General features: G+C 45.5%; 3 protein-coding genes and 1 long non-coding RNA gene across 18 annotated transcripts in view; 2 read left to right on the top strand and 2 right to left on the bottom strand.

The window, feature by feature from the left end:
- Positions 1-9591, top strand: part of CNOT1 (CCR4-NOT transcription complex subunit 1) — a 105118-nt gene extending 95527 nt beyond the window's left edge. For 8 of the 9 annotated variants that reach the window (XM_058706522.1, XM_058706517.1, XM_058706519.1 and 5 more), the window contains exons 43-49: positions 659-760; positions 3786-3959; positions 4756-4905; positions 5854-6034; positions 6651-6783; positions 8217-8351; positions 8505-9591. In XM_058706522.1, the coding sequence (XP_058562505.1) occupies positions 659-760; positions 3786-3959; positions 4756-4905; positions 5854-6034; positions 6651-6783; positions 8217-8351; positions 8505-8583 (954 nt within the window). In that variant the 3' untranslated portion in view covers positions 8584-9591. Of the gene's footprint in view, positions 1-658; positions 763-3785; positions 3960-4755; positions 4906-5853; positions 6035-6650; positions 6784-8216; positions 8352-8504 lie in introns of those variants that run through there. The other variant, XM_058706521.1, reaches the window with a different exon arrangement.
- LOC131498951 (uncharacterized) lies at positions 6791-8209 on the top strand. Its single transcript, XR_009255645.1, has 3 exons — positions 6791-7181; positions 7430-7578; positions 7830-8209. It is a non-coding gene; the product is annotated as an uncharacterized LOC131498951 (long non-coding RNA).
- SETD6 (SET domain containing 6, protein lysine methyltransferase) lies at positions 9036-15367 on the bottom strand. The gene is made up of 9 exons (XM_058706524.1): positions 14256-15367; positions 13917-14021; positions 13699-13843; positions 13479-13620; positions 13149-13343; positions 12898-13018; positions 11284-11464; positions 10967-11109; positions 9036-10815 (listed from the first exon to the last, which is right to left on the bottom strand). Exons 1-9 carry the CDS (start codon positions 14280-14282, stop codon positions 10510-10512), a joined length of 1365 nt encoding a protein of 454 aa, XP_058562507.1. The 5' UTR covers positions 14283-15367; the 3' UTR covers positions 9036-10509.
- A 128-nt stretch (positions 15368-15495) lies between these two features.
- NDRG4 (NDRG family member 4) overlaps positions 15496-19484 on the bottom strand; it is an 81440-nt gene continuing 77451 nt past the window's right edge. For 5 of the 7 annotated variants that reach the window (XM_058706528.1, XM_058706531.1, XM_058706525.1 and 2 more), the window contains 2 exons: positions 18469-18507; positions 15496-17622 (listed from right to left, as the gene is read on the bottom strand). In XM_058706528.1, coding sequence (XP_058562511.1) covers positions 17468-17622; positions 18469-18507 — 194 coding nt within the window. In that variant the 3' untranslated portion in view covers positions 15496-17467. The remainder of the gene's footprint in view (positions 17623-18468; positions 18508-19484) is intronic. The other 2 variants (XM_058706526.1, XM_058706530.1) reach the window with 1 other exon arrangement.

Genomic DNA, 19484 nt, shown 5'->3' with positions numbered 1-19484 from the left:
TTGATTGGCCTTTCAGAAGAAAATATGACTAATGTGCTTGGCAAAAAAGAAAGTGAGCTAATCCTTAAATGGAGTGTATATTGTTTGATATTCCAGGAGGAGAAACACAATAACATTGAATAAAATTGCCCCCAAATAAACATACTTAGTAAAATTGGGAGTTGGTGACAGGTGCAGCCATGTTTGGCTGAAAAACAGAGGATTTATAGTGTGAACTTTTTATAAACTGGATCAAATTATTTGACAGGAGTTGGGAGTGGGGAAAGAAATGGTTTGAGACCTAGGACTTAATTAAAACAAGGAACTTAAAAATAAATAAATACAGGAAGGAAGGAAGAAAACAGACCTCTGTCAGTTTCTTAGTTGACTGTTTTGTGTTGTGTCTGAAATTTTCTCCAGGTTTACTACTCCTCTTCAAATTTTGCTTACAGGCACAAGGACCCATACATCCTAGAATTCTGGAGCCATTTTGTTTTAAATATTTCTCACTGTTTCTGTAATTATCCTTACTCCTTTTTAATGGCAGTCTTCAAGAGACTTATTTATGTCAGTATTCTCTAGTTATATTAGTCTGAAGAAGATAGTAAACAAGTCAACTTTTTGGTGGTAGAACAGCAACTGAGTAGAATTACGACTCATGCACATTTCTTTCTTTCAGGGATGGCCTATGTATGCTCAGCTACTGATTGATTTATTCAAATATTTAGCGCCTTTCCTTAGAAATGTGGAACTCACCAAACCTATGCAAATCCTCTATAAGGTAATTAATCTAGAGTTACAAATTAAAATAAAATTTAAAAATACTTACACACTCTCAACTGGGAATGTGAGGCCTAATATTTTTTATTAAGCTTTTAAAGTATAATATATATTCAGAAAAGTGCAAAAGTCAAATGTTCTTGTATAACCAGCACCTGAACAGGGTATTCCATGTGTTCAGCTTTAGAAGATACTACTACTTTTATAAAATACACATAGCTGTTAATTGACACACCAGCATGTGCCTGGTATTTACTGTTTTGTGTTAGCCATTTTGGCAGTTGTGCAGTGGGATCTCATTGTGGATTTAGTTTGGATTTCCTTGATTTTTTTTTTTTTTTTTTAAATGAATAGCTTGGCCATTTGGATATCCTTTTGTGATGCTCCTCTTCGAGTTTTTTGCTCGTATTTCTACTAGATTATCTGTTTTCTTTTTATAGGACTGCTTCATACATTCTGGATATAAGCCCTTTGTTTAATATATATTCAAACACTTCCTATTCTTGTGGCTTTTTTACTCCCTTAAAAGTAGGGTGTCTTTTGAGGAATGGAAACTTTAATGTAGTCAGAATTACCAAGTTTTTACTTTCATCTCATGTAAGAAATCTTTTTTTTTTTTTTTTTTTTTGTATCTGACGTAAGAAATCTTTGGCAGTCCCAAGTCGCATTCTCTTCTGTGTGTGCTCTGTTCACTGCCCAAGAAGCCGTATAATTCTGGCTTTTACGCTTAGGAGGTATGACCTATCTGAGAGTTATTTTTGTGTATGGTAAGATTCGTTTCCTCCTCTTTCCTTATATCCCCACCCCAATAAATAATGTACAGCTTTTCAGTACCATTCTTTATCCCCTATTGAATTGCTTGGGCACCTATGTCAAAATAATTGACCATTTGTGTATGGGTGTCTCTCCAGTTCATCTGTTTTGTGTTCTTAGGGCAGTATAAAACTGTCTTGAGTTGTAAGACTTACATATAAAGCCAGAGTAATCAAGCAAAGTGATTCCTCTTCAACTTTGCTCTCTTTTAAGATTATTTTGGCTATTTTGTGTCATTTGCCGTTGCATAAAACTACACAGTCATCTTCATTTCTGAAAGCTGGCTGGGATTTAGATTGAGATTGCAGTGAATCTCTAGATCATTTTGGAGAGAATAGACATCTTAATAATATTAAGCTTTCAATCCTGAACATGAATATTTCTATTTAGTTAGGTCTTTAATTTTCCTATGCAGTGCTTTGTAGTTTTTAGAATAGAGCTTTTCAACCTCTTTCTTTAGACTTATGCCTATACATTTTGTGGGATTTTTGGTGACATTGTAAAATGTCTTTAAACTTTTTCATACTTGGTAACAATGTATAGAAACAAATTGATTTTTGTATATTGGCCTTGCATCCAGCTACCTTGCAAAATTTACATTTTCTGGGAGTTTATGAGTGTCTTTTGTGGGGAGAAGTGTATGCTGTATTCGTTCCATCAACATGGAACTTTGGGTTTGTGTTTTACTTTTTCTTGCCAGTAACTCCCAGGAAAGTGTTGAATAGAAGAGAGTGATAATGACATGTTTGTCTCATTAATGATCCTAAGGAAAGCTTTTAGTTATTCACCATTAAGTATAATGTTTTTATAAATCTACAGTTTTGTTTTGCAGATACCATTATCTGAATAAGGAAATGCCCTCTATTCATAATTTGTTGAGTTTTTAAATCATTAAATAGGTATGGAGTCATATTGAATGCCTTTTTGCATTCAAGATAATGTAAAAAATCTTTCTTCTGTTAATATTATAACTCCATTAATTTTAAAATGTTTAAACTGCCATTGCATTTTGAATCATTTGGTCATGATATATCACTGTTATTTCTATTTCTGATATTTAGGATTTTTGTGTGACTTTTCACATCAAATTTTGGTGTCAAGATTATGCTAATCTCATTGAAAAAGTTGGGAAAAGTTCTCTTTAAAAATTAAAAAAACCCCAAAGTTTGGGGGAGCTCTTATTCATTGATTTTAGAGATGCTGGGGGTGGGGGGAGAGCCACAAGGGTGGGGAGGGGCAGAGAGAGGGGGACAGAGGATCCCAAGTGGGCTCTGTACTGAACAGCTGCGAGCCCGATGCGGGCCTCAAACTCACGAACCGTGATATTATGGCCTGAGCTGAAACCAAGAGCTTAACCAACTGAACCACCCAGGCACCCCTATTCAGATTTTATTTTGATTTTTTTTTTTTTCAACATTTTTAAATTTATTTTTGGGACAGAGAGAGACAGAGCATGAACGGGGGAGGGGCAGAGAGAGAGGGAGACACAGAATCAGAAACAGGCTCCAGGCTCCGAGCCATCAGCCCAGAGCCCGACGCGGGGCTCGAACTCACGGACTGCGAGATCGTGACCTGGCTGAAGTCGGACGCTTAACCGACTGCGCCACCCAGGCGCCCCTATTCAGATTTTATTTTGATTGGGGTTTTGGCAAGTTGGTTTTTAAAGTAGTTTATTTTATCTGAATTGTCAAATTTATTAGCATATAACTGGGGGCCATTCTCTTAAACTGTTATGTCTGTAGGATCTGTAGTGATGGTCCCATTTCATTCTTGCTATTAATATTTTTTCCATTAGTAGGGTTTATCAGTTTTATTAATCTTTTCAAACAGCCAATTTTGGTTCACGCTCCTTTAATACTTTTTAAACATGTAATTGATTTTGGCTTTTTTACATTCTTGGTTTTCATAAATTATGTTTTTTCAGCTTCTGAAGTTAGAAGCCTGTCTTTTTTTTTTTTGCTAGCCTCTTCTAGTATACAGCATTTAAGGTATTAAGTCCTCAAAATTAGATTTTGGTAATTTCCAGATGTACATGTATATATTTTGGTAAATCACTTGTGACACAATGTTTTATTAAAGCGTGTAATTTGTTAATGAAGCATACTTTATACTTTTATCATGTTTACTTGAGTTAACATTCATGATAGTATAAATGTTACTCCAACTTTCCAACTTAATATGAAAACAATGTTTTTCTCATTTTTTAAAAATAGGGCACTTTGAGAGTGCTGCTGGTTCTTTTGCATGATTTCCCTGAGTTCCTCTGTGATTATCATTATGGATTCTGTGATGTGATCCCACCTAATTGTATTCAGCTAAGAAATCTCATCCTGAGTGCCTTCCCAAGAAACATGAGGCTCCCAGACCCATTCACTCCTAATCTGAAGGTAAAGTTCTAAACATTTCAAGGAGAAACAAGGTTACGTCTTAGTATTTCAGTCCTTTTCTCTGGTTGTAGACTTATTTAACCTGTCTTTCCCCAGCATAAACCACATATAAGTTATTTGTTAGATAAGGATGCTCTTTGGGGGTAGGGGGCAATCATGTTATTAAGCCTGCTGAATATTGGTTTACAGTTTTGCCTAGCTGCTGTTTTCAGTTAATTTTGATAGTTAATTTTTGCAGAACGTCAACCAAGGTTTTGGGCCAGTCACTTGCTGGGTGGCCCTGACTGCACAGAATTTCAGAACAGACGTTTATAATACCTGTATTCCACAGGTATTTTTTGTGTGTCACCTTGATGCAGCTACTGTAATTCTTATGTATTTTGTATTCTTTTTCTTTCACATGCATTTTTTTTTTTTTTAAAGTAACAAGTATGATGTTCTTTTCTTCTGAGGCATCTTTTCAAAGACTAGGGCTCTTGGTGAGTGAGCAATATCTCCTCTGTACCCTTACTTTGAAACCCAAGTCCAGGAAAAAAATAACTAGTGCTACACATTATTAGGCTTGTTCACAGAAGGTACCTATCCTGCCTTAATTTAGAAAGATGATTTACTACAGAATGAGAGATTCCTACCTTTTATAGATTTTTAATTACAGATTAATAAAAAGTGGCAGCTCTTTGTAAGATCTTACATTGTATAGTTTTAGAAAAACAATCCTACTTTTTAGCACAGATGGAATTTGCTGTTAACTCCTACATATGCTTCTGGTTTTGATTATTGTATCTATCTGTGGCAGGTGGATATGTTAAGTGAAATTAACATTGCACCTCGGATTCTTACCAATTTTACTGGAGTGATGCCACCTCAGTTCAAAAAGGATTTGGATTCCTATCTTAAAACTCGATCACCGGTCACTTTTCTGTCTGATTTGCGCAGCAACCTACAGGTTAATTGGTTTGACTTAAATTTTCAGCTGTGTCTGTGAGTGGTCTATTTGGGAGTCAACCAGATTTAAAAATTTCTCATGGTTGGATGAGATTCACTGAATTATGCATTTTACTAGTTCATCTTATCAATGATACAAAGCCTTAGAAGAGGCAACCAGGGGAACAGGCTGATTTTCTGTACGAATACATGGCTGATAATGGTTCCCTTTCAGTACTCCCAAGATGATTATTGTTTTTAATGTTTGTTTATTTTGAGAGACAGACACAGAGCATGAGGGGGAGGGAGACAGGGAGGGAGGAAAGGGAGACACAGAATCCAAAGCAGGCTCCAGGCTCTGTGAATGGTCAGCACAGAGCCCAACGTGGGTCCTGAACCCACGAACCATGAGATCATGCCCCAAACCAAAGTTGTACACTCAACCAGCTGAGCCACCCAGGCTCCTCCCACACCCCATGATTGTTCTTAATAAGGTGATTCTGTCTTAGTTTGCTGTTTTAGAAAAGGACTTGAAATCGTGTGGTCTTTCCACACCAGAGTACCACTTTTCCCTTTCTCTAGATTATTTTTTTCTTCAAGATTTTAAGAATGCACCATACCCAACATGGGGCTTGAATTCACAACCCTGTGATCAGGAGTCACACACTCCACCAACTGAGCCAGCCAGGCGCCCCTCCCAATATTTTTTTATCATTGAGATAATAGACTGACTTTATAAACTGTACTTTTTTGCTGGCACCTGTTAAAGCTTTGCCTTCTTGTTACTGACACAACCACCCATAGACAGCTGTGTCATTTGTTCAGCAACCTCACAAAGTCAAGTAAATTTCTAAAAGTTAGATCCCAAAGAACACTGAGAGCAGTTCAGCTTTTCTATGAAGGCGTAAAAAGCGTTTAGAAATAGTGAGTCCTCTATGAAAATAAGGAGTTTTCTGTTTTGTTCATTTAGGTATCCAATGAACCTGGCAATCGTTACAACCTCCAGCTCATCAATGCACTGGTGCTCTATGTAGGGACTCAGGCCATTGCACACATCCACAACAAGGGTAGCACGCCATCAATGAGCACGATCACCCACTCGGCTCACATGGACATCTTCCAGAACCTGGCTGTGGACTTGGACACTGAAGGTGAGTGAAACTAGCCAATTCTCAGAGTTAAGTTCTCTGTATTGTTTGCCACAGTCTGATCATAGAAATACTTTGTCATAATAGGCATATAATATTTTGTTAGTCTGTTTATGGCTCTGGCTATTTTCTTTTTTTGGGTGGTGGGGAAACTCTTGCCATGAGTGTATAGTGGAGTTTTCCAGAGGCTACAGGAAACGATACTGGAGCAGACTGAACACAGGATTAGAAGAATCCAGCTGTCTTCTATTAAATGACATTAAATAGATCTGTGAAATCCAGCTGTCTCCTATTAAATGACATTAAATAGATCTGTGAAATTAGGGATATTCTTCCCTGATTTTTTTTTTTTTGGGGGGGGGGAATGCTTTTATTAACATGTATTAATATGCAGGGTATCTGTTTTTAAATATTTCTAAAAATTGTAATGTGGAAAATAAAAAAAAAAATATATCTCCCAGAAGTGGAAACACTGGGGACCTGAGAACCACTGGTTGAAACTAAAGGACACGGGAAAGGCCAGGATCCCAAATCCAAACCCTAGCCACTCAGAATGATGTCTTTTTGCCTTGGCCTCTCAGAGCAAGTCTTTAATAAAGTTTGTTTTCTGAATTTCTAGGTCGATATCTCTTCTTGAATGCAATTGCAAATCAGCTGCGGTACCCAAATAGCCACACTCACTACTTCAGCTGCACCATGCTGTACCTTTTTGCAGAGGCCAACACTGAAGCTATCCAAGAACAGATTACAAGGTAAGGGAGAAGTTTTTTGGATGATTCTCAATGGTTGCCTCTTCCCCTTAACTTATGCATCGAGTGTCTTATCTGTGCACTGTTCGTTGAGATCTTTGTGTCCATTTAAAACATCTTTTACATGTGGGATATGGGATACAGTAGTGAACAAAATGTACATTGATTCCTACCCTGGTAATTAGTCTGATGGACACAGAATTACAAGTAGAGAATTGCAAATCATAATCATTGCTAAAATAAAAAGGTTTTGACAAAAGGTATAGGTATCTTGATTGAAAATCAAGTTTCTCTCAGATGGTAGCGATAACATTTTTATCCAGAGTCCAGAATTCATAGGCCTATTAAAAGGCATTTTGTTAAAGAGTTTGGGCTTTTTCCTTCATCCTCTAGGTTGAAAGGTTTGAAGGAGGGGCGCCTGGGTGGCTCAGTCGGTTAAGCGTCCGACTTCGGCTCAGGTCACGATTTCGCGGTCCGGGAGTTCGAGCCCCGCGTTGGGCTCTGTGCTGACTGCTCAGAGCCTGGAGCCTGCTTCAGATTCTGTGTGTCCCTCTCTCTCTGGCCCTCCCCCGTTCATGCTCTGTCTCTCCCTATCTCAAAAATAAATAAACGTTAAAAAAAAAAATTTTTAAATAAAAAAAAAAAAAAGGTTTGAAGGAGAAATAGAGGATTGTACTTGGCATTTTCCTAATGATAAACTACACCAGAGATTAGGCAATGGGTGGATTCTGGTGAGAGAGATACACATTTTAAAAACTGGACCAGACTTTAAAAACTTGCCCCTTCACTTAATAGTTTGTGTATTAGATACAGTATCTCATTTTTTTTTTTTAATTTTTTTTTCAACGTTTTTTATTTTTTATTTATTTTTGGGACAGAGAGAGACAGAGCATGAACGGGGGAGGGGCAGAGAGAGAGGGAGACACAGAATCGGAAACAGGCTCCAGGCTCCGAGCCATCAGCCCAGAGCCTGATGCGGGGCTCGAACTCACAGACCGCGAGATCGTGACCTGGCTGAAGTCGGACGCTTAACCGACTGCGCCACCCAGGCGCCCCAGATACAGTATCTCATTAAATAATATCCTTGATCATTTTCACACATACCCAGGTAGTATTAGAATTCATTTCTTTTCACTGGTTGTGCATTCCTTAAGTAGCTTTCTGTGAGCCATGTAATCTGATACTATTATCCTTTAACTTAGAAAACCTAGATTTGTATCCTGCCTCTTCCAGTTAGCCTAGAAGACTAATTCGGAATCCACCTGCATTAACTGCGATGTATCGTTTAGACCTTAATCCACCTGTCTTCAGTAAAGATAGTAACTTTTGCATGTAGTTTAGTAATCAAGGAGAAAAGATAGGAATAAAGGTAAAGAAGAAGTGTTCATAAATTTCTAGGTTTCTCTATGCATTAACTCATCTTTTCTTCCCTTCAGGGTTCTCTTGGAACGGTTGATTGTAAATAGGCCACATCCTTGGGGTCTTCTTATTACCTTCATTGAGCTGATTAAAAATCCAGCGTTTAAGTTCTGGAACCATGAATTTGTACACTGTGCCCCAGAAATTGAAAAGTGAGTTCAAAGTGATTTGTCTAAGAATGAAACAGATGATGGCTCTAGCTAGGGTGGGTGATTAAGAGGGTATTAATAGCCAGAGCTAATGTGACACAAGGGATTGCCAGGCCTCAAGTTTTATCACAAACTTGTGATTGTCTCTATTTTCAGGTTATTCCAGTCGGTTGCACAGTGCTGCATGGGACAGAAGCAGGCTCAGCAAGTAATGGAAGGGACAGGTGCCAGTTAGATGGAACTGCATCTCTGCTGTAAATGCGTCAGCCTGGAGGTCCCACTGCACCAAGTTCATAAACTGGCTGAAGAATCCTTTCAGCTCTTCCTGACTTTCCCAGCCCTTTGGTTCTCGGGTACCTGCCCCAGTTACTGTTTGGGTCAGCTTCCTGTGTATGTGGGCACGTTCCAAAGTTTAAATGCATTTTTTTTGACTCTTGGCCAAAATTTAGAAGATGCTGTGAATATCATTTTGAACTTGTGTAAATATATGAAAGAGAAAACTTTTGTCTGGAACTTCTTGGGTTTGTGCAAAATGTGTCCAAGGCAAGTAGATAAACTTGGTACCTGCCCAGCTTGTAACTGAAAAGGCTGCTGATGCCATCCACTTGTCTGGGGACAGAACAATACAGCTCCATGTCTTCTGACATTCCTGGTGTCCCAAAGAATAGCAAAAAAAGCCAGTTTAAATACTGTGTAACTTATTTTTTTAATGTGGACAGGGACCTTGAAAATCACCAAGTTGTTAAAAATGTGTACGTGCTACTATTTGGTATGCTTAGGGGACATGGGAAGAGCTCACAATTGAGATCCCATGGGTTTTTGTTTTGCCTCTTCCCCAAATCTAAAGCTGACTGCTGGGAGAGCATCATTTTCTCATTTCTACTGGAGAACCTGCCCCCTTAGGCCCTGCAAGATGCAGTCAGCTCTTTTTATAACGTAAAACCGGACCAGGCCTAAAAGTGCCCCTTTCGTTCTTCTGATCCTTGTAAATTGTGGGAAAGGGAACTAATAGTGTATGAATTGCCCTTCCCCATTATCCCAGTAAATAGCCCTATATAGGCTATGTTGAACAACAACAAAGTCAAAAGGACCAATACAGCCCCTTTTGTAAGCATTTTGAATGTTTTGTAAATGTATTGGTCCACGTGTTGTATTTTGTAGCCTTTCTAGTTCCTGGGCTCTAGCTCCCATTACTTGTATGTGTATGCATACTGTAGTCAAAACATTAAAGTCATGACACACACATGACTCCACTGTGCCTTTCTCAGTAGTAGCAGCAGCCAGTGCTGGTGGTGAGGAAAGTGGACAACCCAGCCTCGCAGAGCCTGTTGCCAATGGGAAACATCACTTCTTGCTGCATGGTAGATCATTTACATGAATCTGGCATCTTTAAACAAGCAAGGAAGTGAATTTTGTAGTGTTTCAGCAGTAGAAAAATCATTGGATCAGGTTTCTATGGTTAAATAATTACAAAACATTTTTCATACCCTTTGTCCCCAGGGAGTTTTGATAATATATCACATACATCTACTCGTTTTAAAAAGTTTTTAAAATTTACACTATTTAAAATAAAATATACCTTAATAACTCAAGTTTTATGGCCACAGAGGACACAAAGTTCAAGACTCAACAGCAGAAATCTTAATGGGGCTTGAATGTCATTGGTGGCTTAGGGTTTCTTCCCTGACCGGTGGGCTGTGCCATGTAGAGGAAACTTCAGGCTCCTGAGGAAGTACAGTAGTTGTTGAGTGCCAGTGCCATATCATACCCTCTAACAGAAAATGAAGTCTTGGAGTGGGGGGATGCTTGCTCAAAACAGACCCAGGTCTACCTTCAAAGTCCACGTTGTTATTAAATGCTAGACTACAATAGGAACCTATTACTATCACATTTCTTCTAACCTTTGGTTCAGACGGAGAACAAAACGGCTATAAAATTCACTGATCTTAGTAACAGCAATCTGCAAGTCTGCTGTACCCAGTCCTTAAACAGGTCACCCTTATCTCATAATTACCCCTAGCACACCACCTTTGTTACTTTTCCTGTTGGTATTTATTAAAGGAAAAGCAAAAGACCCAGATTTTCCTTTTTTTCAAGCATCAATGAATGCGAGCTTAGAATAAAGTTCTTGTGGATGGTCTTTCAGGCAACAGGGAACCTGCTAACTTGTCAGTTCCAACAACTGGTGTAAGATCATCTTCTGACCATAGCGAACCTGCAAGGCCTGCTGTTCCCTCGAGCTGAGTTTGGTGTAGACCTCCTTGTTACTTAGTAAATCTTGTTCAGATTTTAAGTCTGTGGCATAGGTTTGCAGGGTCAACAAAACACTGTCCCGAAGCAGCTGTCTCCATGATGCTTTCAGCCTGGGGATATTTGTGACTGTCAAGCTCTCCTCTTCCCTTTTATCATCTCCCCATCCATCCTGGTCTTTAAACTCTCTGAACTCCTCAGCAGGCATGCATAGTACCTAGAAGCAATCATTGGGCCCTTTAATTTTGAATCGCTGAATTTAGAGAAAAGCCAGACCTATCTTGGCAGCATTTAAGTGTCCTCTCCCTCCATCCCACCTTTCCTCTTTCATGTAGTTCCAAGTATTTCATCTATTCTCAGCCCTTTACCTTGAGTGTGGTGGTCAGTTCCTCTTCAGTGAGCACCTCCTCCCACCCAATTACAAAGGCTCCCTCTTCCCCTACCATCTCCAGTTTGCATAAGAAATCCCAGCGTTCATACAGTAGGAGCCTTTCAGCTTCAACTTTTGTTCCTGTAGGTAGAAAAGCAATGTTGTGTAAGTCTCCATATACCCACCAGTTCATTTCTTCTTCCATCTACCCCACCCAGTCTACCAAAAAAGGGGCAACTGCTATTTAAGAGCACTTGGGGTAGGGACAGAGACACGTCCATCAGTGTAGTGTGCAAGACTTAATCCGACACTCACCCAGTAATGCTGCTTCACGAACTGTCACCATCTGAATGTCAGCTGTGTCATCCGTGTTGTCGGGATATGGTTCAACAAAACCATACATATGAATGAGTTGCCAATTAGCCATTTGTCCATAAGTGTTGAAAATTTCATGGCCTTTAGGAATGGGCTGAGTGGCCACCATCCGAAGACAATTCTGGGGTGGAAGGGAGAAGCTGGGACTAAGCCCTTCCCTGGCCAACCCACGAAGATAATTTCTATTTTAGGAAAAGCCTCCGGTGGGTGCAGTTCAGCAATGGGACTGATGATACACCTTCCAACATTCTACCTTTTTAGTTCCTGTTAAGATCCTGTACAGGCATACCTCAGATTGTCCAGGTTCAGTTCCAGAGCACCACAAAAGAGCAAATAATGTTAAAAGACAAAAAACCAAACACAAAAGCCAACTTAAATAAATTTTATGGCTTCCCAGTGCATATAAAAGTGATGTTTATGGGGTGCCTGGGTGGCTCAACTAGCTAAGCATCTGACTTTGGCTCAGGTCGTGACCTCACCTCATGGTTCGTGCATTTGAGGCCCAAGTTGGGCTTTGCACTTACAGTGTGGAGCCTGCCATGGATTCTGTGTCTCCCTCTCTACCCCTCCACAGCTCACGTACTCTCTCAAAAATAAACATACGTTTAAAAGATTTTTAATAAAGCTTATGCCATACTGTAGTCTATTAAGTGTTCAACAGTATTACATCCTAAAGAACAGAAAAATGGGCTTTTCTTGCTAAAAAAAAATGCTAATCACTGAGCTTTCAGTGAGTTGTAACTGCTGGGATGCGATCACCAGAACAAATACAGCAGCAATGGAAAACTTTGAAATCCTGCAATTCTTGCAGTTACAATTCTTCCAAAAGTATGACACACAAACATGAAGCAAGTACTGTTAAAAAAGCGGCACTGATGGACTTGCTCAACACAGGGTTGCCACAGACGTTCAACCTGTAAATGCAGTATCTGAAATATAATAGAACAAGGTATGCCTGTACAGTAGGATGAAAGGGGTAAAAGTCGCTGGGTTTTAAAAATGAACAATTAAACCAAGATCAAAGTAGAAATGGCAGATAGAGGCAAAAATTAAAAAATAGCCATTTCCTAAATTTTGATTCCATAAACTTGGATCTGATCTTGCAACTTTCCACATTAGCAAATGGAATTGATATACCCTTGGTATCAAGTTAGATTTGACCTATGACCATTCCCCTTTCCTCCCTCTTCTTTCCCCAAAGTAGTGACAGTATATCTGACCCAGGCTGCTGTCCATTGGGCCCCAACACGATCTTGGTTCACTGGCACTGCACAGAGGAGCCAACCAACCTCTAGCACCAAATAAATGGCAGTAGCTTATTACAGAACTAACCACAACTTTCTCTGCGAGTTTTGAAGTTTTGTGTTCTACTTCGTTGGAATACGCAAACTCAAAGTACATAACAGAAGAACTTCACCTACACATTTTTAGCATGAGGAGAATGGAGCCCACCGAGCCCAACTGTCAGGGCAGCATCAACGACCAGCACTGGTTTGAATCAAATGCCTGATCATCAGTGCACATAATAACAATAACTGAGAGGGATCCACTCACTGGAGAGTATTCTAGATTGGCATTATGATTGGCTAAGTGGTTTAGTATGTCTGCAGCAGGCACCATCAAAGGGGAGTTTGGCTCCTTTTCATCCTCCTCTTCCTCCAGTGGTTCCTGAAAGCTGCCACAGAGAGAACTTTGCTAAAGCCCAGGGTAGGGTGAGAGACTGGGGTGTGGTTCACTGTTCTTTCCCCTCTCATCCCTCAACTGAGATCTAAAGAAAGGAGTCCTTCAAGGTTCGGCTCACTGACCTGTACGCCATCACAAGAGCCACGAGCTGGTGGTAGAGTTCCAGGGAGCGAACCCTGGGGCTGAAAAGATCCGGGTGGGCTTCCATGAACGGCAATACGATGGAATAGTATTCGCTGCGGATGTTGGCCAAGTCCTTCTCCACCGCCTCGGGTACGCCCGTGCCCTGCAGCAATCGCCGGCGCTCCTCCTCAGGCCTGCGGTGACACCCCAGCCAGGCTCCCTTCACACACCCTACCGGAACTAGCGCTCGTGGCCCGGTCCCCGGGCCAGGGCGGAGCGAGCCGCGAGGCTACGGGGCCGGTGCTCCCCGCCCCCACCAAGGCTCTCACCAGAACATCGGGTGCTCCAAGCGGCCTAGCTCCGGCCACATCGCAAAGTAAGGGCTCCAGGGCGAGGCCGGGGCCTGCAGCTCGTGCAGCAGCGCCAGCAGCAGCGGCACCCAGCCCGACTGGCTCTGCAGCGCGCATCGCTCTGAGAGAGACACAGAGGTGAGAGCACCGGCGCGGCCCCGCGGCACGCCTCCCGGTCGCACCCCGCCGGCGCACCCACCTTGCTCCAGCAGGCCGCCGATGGAGCAGGTGTGCTGCGACAGGAGCGCGGCCCGCGGCACGGCAAACAGCAGCTCCCCGGGCTGCACGCTCTCCCGGGCCACCATGCCGTAGCCGGCCACCGTGCCCTGCCGGCTCACCGCCACCTGAGCAGGGGGAGCGGTGGGTCAGAGCTGGACTGCGCCCCAGCCGCGCCCGCCCGCACCCCCGCCTCCTCACCTTGGGACTCAGCTCCAGCCCCACCCGCCGGCACCAGCTCAGGAAGCCGGCCACAGGGTCCGGGTCCGGGTCCGGGTCCGCGTCGCCTCCCACAGGCCCCGCCACCTGAAACGAGCCAGCGCGGTGGAGACGGTTCGCCCAGGAGAACGCGCGGGAAGCGGGAAGGCATCGCAGCGTGCGCGCGGAGAAAAGTTCGCTCTGGGTGGGGGAGGGGACGAGGAGGGCGGCCAGAGACCTGCGCTAGGGAACCGCAGGGACGGGCGGGACCGCACTGCGGGCGGGGTAGGGGCGAGCCGCAAGGGAGACGGGCAGGCCCCGCTCCGGCCCCCCGCAACTTACCCGCCGGCGCTTTGCCCTGGTCGCCATGGCGGAGGGCGCGCGGCCCTGCCGCTCAGAAGCTCCGCGCTAGCGCTTCCGACGTCCGGGAAAAGGCCTCTCGGGGGCGGGGCCACAGGCCCCGCCCCGGCGCCACGTGACGCTCGCCTCCGGATCCACGCGGAGGACGAGTGGGGATTTGCACCTGGTCAAATCATTCTTCCTGAGAACATCCTGCGGAGCCCAAGTGTCCCCAGTTGGGTTTAAGTCGGGTCCGATAAGGCGTGTCTCTGTGGAGCCTCGAGCCTGGTTCTGAGCCAGCCACAACTCTCCCCTTCGGTCTCTATGAGCTGAGACATTTCGGAATAGAAGTCCGGGTAAAGAACAAAACTCCCGTTTTGCCGGTACCAACCAAGGCTCTCAGCGCACCCAGGTGGGCGACCAGCCTGCCTTCCTGATCTCGAGTCTCCGTTAGCTACGGTCATCTAACCGTTTTACACAGAGCAGGTTGTCAATGTGCGTGCGTGCGTTTCGGAGTGTGGTGGGTCAGGTTGTGTGTGTTTCCGAGGGGCAGGGGGAGGGTTCCCAGAAGTAGAATAACCCGCCTCTGCCCGCACTCGCTAGTATATCCGTTTGTCATCATTTGCATAGCACATGGTGGGTTTTATTTTTATTTAGATGCTTCTTTATTAGTTGACACATAGCAGGTATGCAATTATGTATTTATTGAGTAAATGAGTGAATGAGTCCGAAATGGTGGTTAAAACCTGGGAAAGTAGCATGCTGTTAAGTAAATGAAGCATTGAATAGAGAGTGTTTTGAAGCCAAACAATGCCAAAGCCAGTTCTCAGCTTTACGATATTATTAGGGTAAATTTCTTCTCCTGAGGCTCCGTTTCCTCAGCTGTGAAACTAATATCTACCCTATGGAATTAATGTAAGAATTGACAAGATAACGAATGTGATCAGAACAGGAAATAGGTGGGGCACATGGCTGGATCAAAGTCGGTAGAGCAGACGACTCTGAATCTTGGGATCTGATTTCAGGGTCCTGAGTTCAAGCCCCAGGGTGGGGGTAGAGTTAAAAAAGAAAAAAGAACCAGAAATAGAAACATGGATGGACACTCCTACATATGCAACCCCATCTAAACCTCAAGAAGCACCAGCCTCAATGCTGCCTTCTCACGAGCTTCCTATGATGGGCCTGGTGTCACCACACTCAAATTCTTCTTAGTTTATTAGTTTTCCAGACACTTAACTCTTAATACTTTGACAAGGGTTTTTATTTGTTTTACATTTTGTCGTCTCAAAGTTTCATGACATCAGCCACCAGAATACACAAAATTAGGTTCTTTGCTTTATATAGACAGGAAAATAATAAACTCCATTAAAAGTTCACTTTGACCAAAGAGACAACCTCCGATGGAAAACCACACGCAGGAAGACCCAATATACATATATATATATATAATGTATAGATATTTATAGATATCTTATCTGAAAGAAGAAAAAAAAAATCCAAGATTTGCAGCGCTATCTACAGTTAAGAGGGATTAATTCTACCAGCTTTTCAAACAGTCACATTTGATATTCAAAGGAAGCACGTGAGTGAATAGAACTGGGGACAGACTAACACTCCACCAGGCTCTAGAGCAGTCTAGTAATGGCTTAAGATTCTAGAAGGGGGTGATATGTGCAGAAATGTGGATGCAGGTGTCCTCTCAGCCTCAGAGCACCCCACACGCAACTGTCCCCTCCACAGCACTGCCTTTATCATTGCTCTTTTACTTGTTTTAGAGTTTGTGGCAATTGATTTAGGCTCCAAGACAAGTGGCTCCTGTTTCTGGGCCAGGAGATTCTCCCTGATGGTGCAGGTGGGTGGGATGTGTGTGGCTCAGTCCTGGGCTTCAGGTGAAAGGAGGGGACTGGGGTACATGGAGAGCCTTTCTCCTCTGCCTGGACCTTGTTCTCTTTAGGAACCTCCACCTCCCACCCCAGGACCCAGCAAGCCCCAGCCCAAGCCACTCCAACAGTCCTGAGATGGTGATGTGGGCCTGCAGAAGTCTCACTACCTTAGACCATTTCTTTCCAGATAAAATCTCTTCTTGCTTAGTGATGCCCACATAAAATGTTGGCATAGCTTGACCAGAACTCTCCCTAACAACACCATGTTTCTGGTGGCCTTGGACACACTGCTGCTGATTGGGTTGTCCTCCATGGAACCTGGGGACAAAAGAGGGGGTCTGCTGGGAATCTCAGCCACCACTGTCTCTAGTCACATACTGGCTCCTGAAGGCAGACACCGTGAAGTTCTCAGGGGTGCATCCGACCTTCATGGGCTATCCCAGCATTTAAGTTCAGCCCCCAAGTCAGGTCCCTATGGAGATACAGGATCAGGTGACTTTCTACCTCAGGGCCTTGGCTCAGACATGGGACAGGGCCACGAGATGGTGGAGTGTGTGGGCTGGGACAGTCTGTGGGGTTCCTGCCTGTAAGGTCCTCTGTGTTTGGTCTTCCTGGGGCAGAGAAACCCTGTTCAGCCCCTGCCTGCCTGTCTGCCTGGCCCTACATCACCAGGCTAGCCCAGAGAGCACCAGGAAAACTGCTGCCTGGTCAGAGCGCCCCCTTGTGGCTATGGTTCAGATGATTGTCACATGTGCAAAAGACAGAAACAGATGTGCTTGGTGGGGGAGATGGGGAGAAAGGGGCCTGCAGAGCTCCAGGGCCCCTACCTCCTAGTGCTCCCCTGTGCTGTCTCCTGTCACCCCGGTGCCTGAGCTGGACCCCATGCTCCTGCTGTCCCAGCACACCACCTCAAAACCCCATCCCATCATCAAACCTGCCCTGCCCATGGGGGTCATCCCATGCTTTCTTCAGTCCAGGATATTACCCTGGATCCTGCCCAGAGAAGGAGTTGCACTCTTTCCTTAGCAGATCCCCTTCCTCCCTGAGCCCCGCCCAGACCGTGGGGAGTTGGAAGAGGGGCCTAAGTCAGCCAAGTTAACAAGGTGAGTGAGGTGGGGGTGGGGAGGAGCGAGCCTCTCAAACCATCTGGAGACCGTTCTGCTGCAGCATCTAGGATGAATCCCCTCACGTTTTTAACAAAAGAGAAGTGAACCCATTTCCTCCCCCGGCCTTCACAAAAATAAACTAAAGGGAAAATGAGCCGGCGCGAGGATGCCAGTGGGACGTCGATGCGGGCGGGGGCAGGTGGGCATCTCTGCCAGGCTAGGGGCTTCAACAGGACACCTCCATGGTGTGATTGACCTGGCCCAGCCCCTCGCTGCTCTCCGAGTGGGTGCAGGCCTGCGGGCGGCTGCCATCCACCGAACCGGCACTGGTGAGCGACGCGGTACGAGAGCGGGCGAGGCGGGTCATGCTGGCCGAGGGCACTGTGGGCAGAGATGGGAACGGGCATGAGGACTGGCAGGGGGGTCTGGGTGCCAGCAGGCAGGAGAAGGGTTGACCCAAGCAAAGCGGCAAGACCCATTTTTCCAATGGCACAGAGGCCCCTCCGAAGCCAGGGCTCTGGCACCTACTCCATCAAGCCGGAGGCATGCAGCACCAGCGAGTGAATGAGCCAAAGAGGGGGGGACCGGGCACCCCGCAGAGGCCAGCGGGACCCAGCTCACAACAGCTGGCCAGAGCTATGGCCAGAATGGGGTCACTGCCCGGGTACCCCTGAGCTGTTACAGGGACGGGACAGAATTCCAGCGATGCCCCCGCCTCAAGAGGATGATGGGACAGGGGAGTGGGACTACTTCCGTGAAGAAGGACTAGGTGTGGTGGCCACAAACTGCCCTAAATCCAATTTCCGTCCTTAGTTGGAGTTTCACGAGCAAGACGCTCAGGGGCAAACTCTACCTCCCTGAACTCAGCTGGCCATTGGTCCAGCTGGGGCATGGTCAGACACCCTTGCACCCAGGGCCAGGCCTAGGCTTTACCTCTGAGAGGCTCTGGTTCCAAATGCCTGAGCTCTGAAAGCCACGTGGCCCATGGCCACCCAGAAGCCAGACCACTCTGAACCCCAGCCAATCTAGAGCCCTGACATGGGACGCAGCCCACTAGGTCCAGGATCTGTGAAAAAGCACGACTCTTTTGGGCTTTAGGAGGCGAGCGGGACACAAGAAAGTTCCAAACCACAGCAAGATGAGGCCCGGCCGCAGCGCTGCACAGAGGAAAGAGCAGGGGGTTCTGGGGTGGGGATCCATGCATCAGGGGAGGGGCCACAGGGCTACCTGCTCCTCCACTCAGCCTTCGGTCCTTCAAGTATGCAACTAAGAGAGAAGACAGAGCCAGAGGGGTGGGGCAGGGTGGGGGGAGACACAGAACACGGGTGAAGAGCGTGATCCGGCGAGGCCAGGGTGTTGCGAGGGTCAGGAGAGAAGACAACAGGACAGGAACAGAGCGGGCTGGGGCAGGGCCAGAGCTTTAGGAAGCCCCCTCCTGCTCACCCACTGAAGCAGCAGCCCTGGAGGGAGCCCTGATCCCACGGTGGAGGCACTCATCCTGCGTCTCCAGCCTGGGCTGTGACCCTGAGGGGCTCTTGGTGACAGGGCTAGTGCCAGCACCCTCACCCTTCTTCCGGGCCCCAGTTCCCCCATGTACAGAATGGGGAGGCCTGCACAACCTCCTAAATCCTGCCCAGCTCTCAGGCTGCCTGGTGGCATTTTGCCTGGGGTCCTGAGAACATGTCCCAGCCCAATAAGCTTTGCTGGTCTACCCATCCCACAGATGCTCACGGGGCAGGCCCTGGGCTCAGGCCCAGCCACAGAGCTCCTGCTGTGGTTCGCTGTTGGCTTTGGCCTCTCTTTGCCCTACATCCCCACAAGAGGCTGGCAGGCTCCTGGGGGGCCAGAGGGATTTCCACTCCTGGCTGGGCCCCCAGTTTTCCCCCACGGGCCTGTCCTTCTAAGGAGGCACAAGCTCCAGAGGGTAAAGTCCAGGGGGGAAACAAATTCAGGGAGAAGAGTTTTGCTTCCAGCAGGAGAGCCAGGTATATGGGGGAAAGGGGAGGAATCAAGGAGATAAAAAGGGTGTGTGCATGTGCACGTGTGTATGTGATTTAGAGGTGCCCATGAGCAGTCTGGGGATATCATCCCTGCACAAGGGGCAGTTTGGAGAGGGGAGGAGAGTGGGCATAGCCACCCCTTGGCCCCTACTCCCTTGGGGTCTTCATATACGCAACCCCCAGCTTTGGCTGCCTTGTCTCTCTCCTAAAACCCAGGTGGCCTCACTTGCCTTCCTCACGCCC

The sequence above is a fragment of the Neofelis nebulosa genome, chromosome 17 (assembly GCF_028018385.1).
Source record: "Neofelis nebulosa isolate mNeoNeb1 chromosome 17, mNeoNeb1.pri, whole genome shotgun sequence".
Classification (NCBI taxonomy): domain Eukaryota; kingdom Metazoa; phylum Chordata; class Mammalia; order Carnivora; family Felidae; genus Neofelis; species Neofelis nebulosa.
The sequence above is the reverse complement of the archived record's forward strand: the minus strand, read 5'-3'. Positions and strand labels throughout refer to the sequence as shown.

Excerpts from the sequence above, each read along its gene's own strand:
- SETD6 (XM_058706524.1), bottom strand. The coding sequence starts at position 14,282 with ATGGCGACCAGGGCAAAGCGCCGGCGG. Across the intron at positions 14,022-14,255 it reads CCAGGGCAAAGCGCCGGCGG|GTGGCGGGGCCTGTGGGAGG; the intron begins GTAAGTTGCGGG and ends GGCTCGTTTCAG. Across the intron at positions 13,621-13,698 it reads CGGCGGCCTGCTGGAGCAAG|AGCGATGCGCGCTGCAGAGC; the intron begins GTGGGTGCGCCG and ends TGTCTCTCTCAG.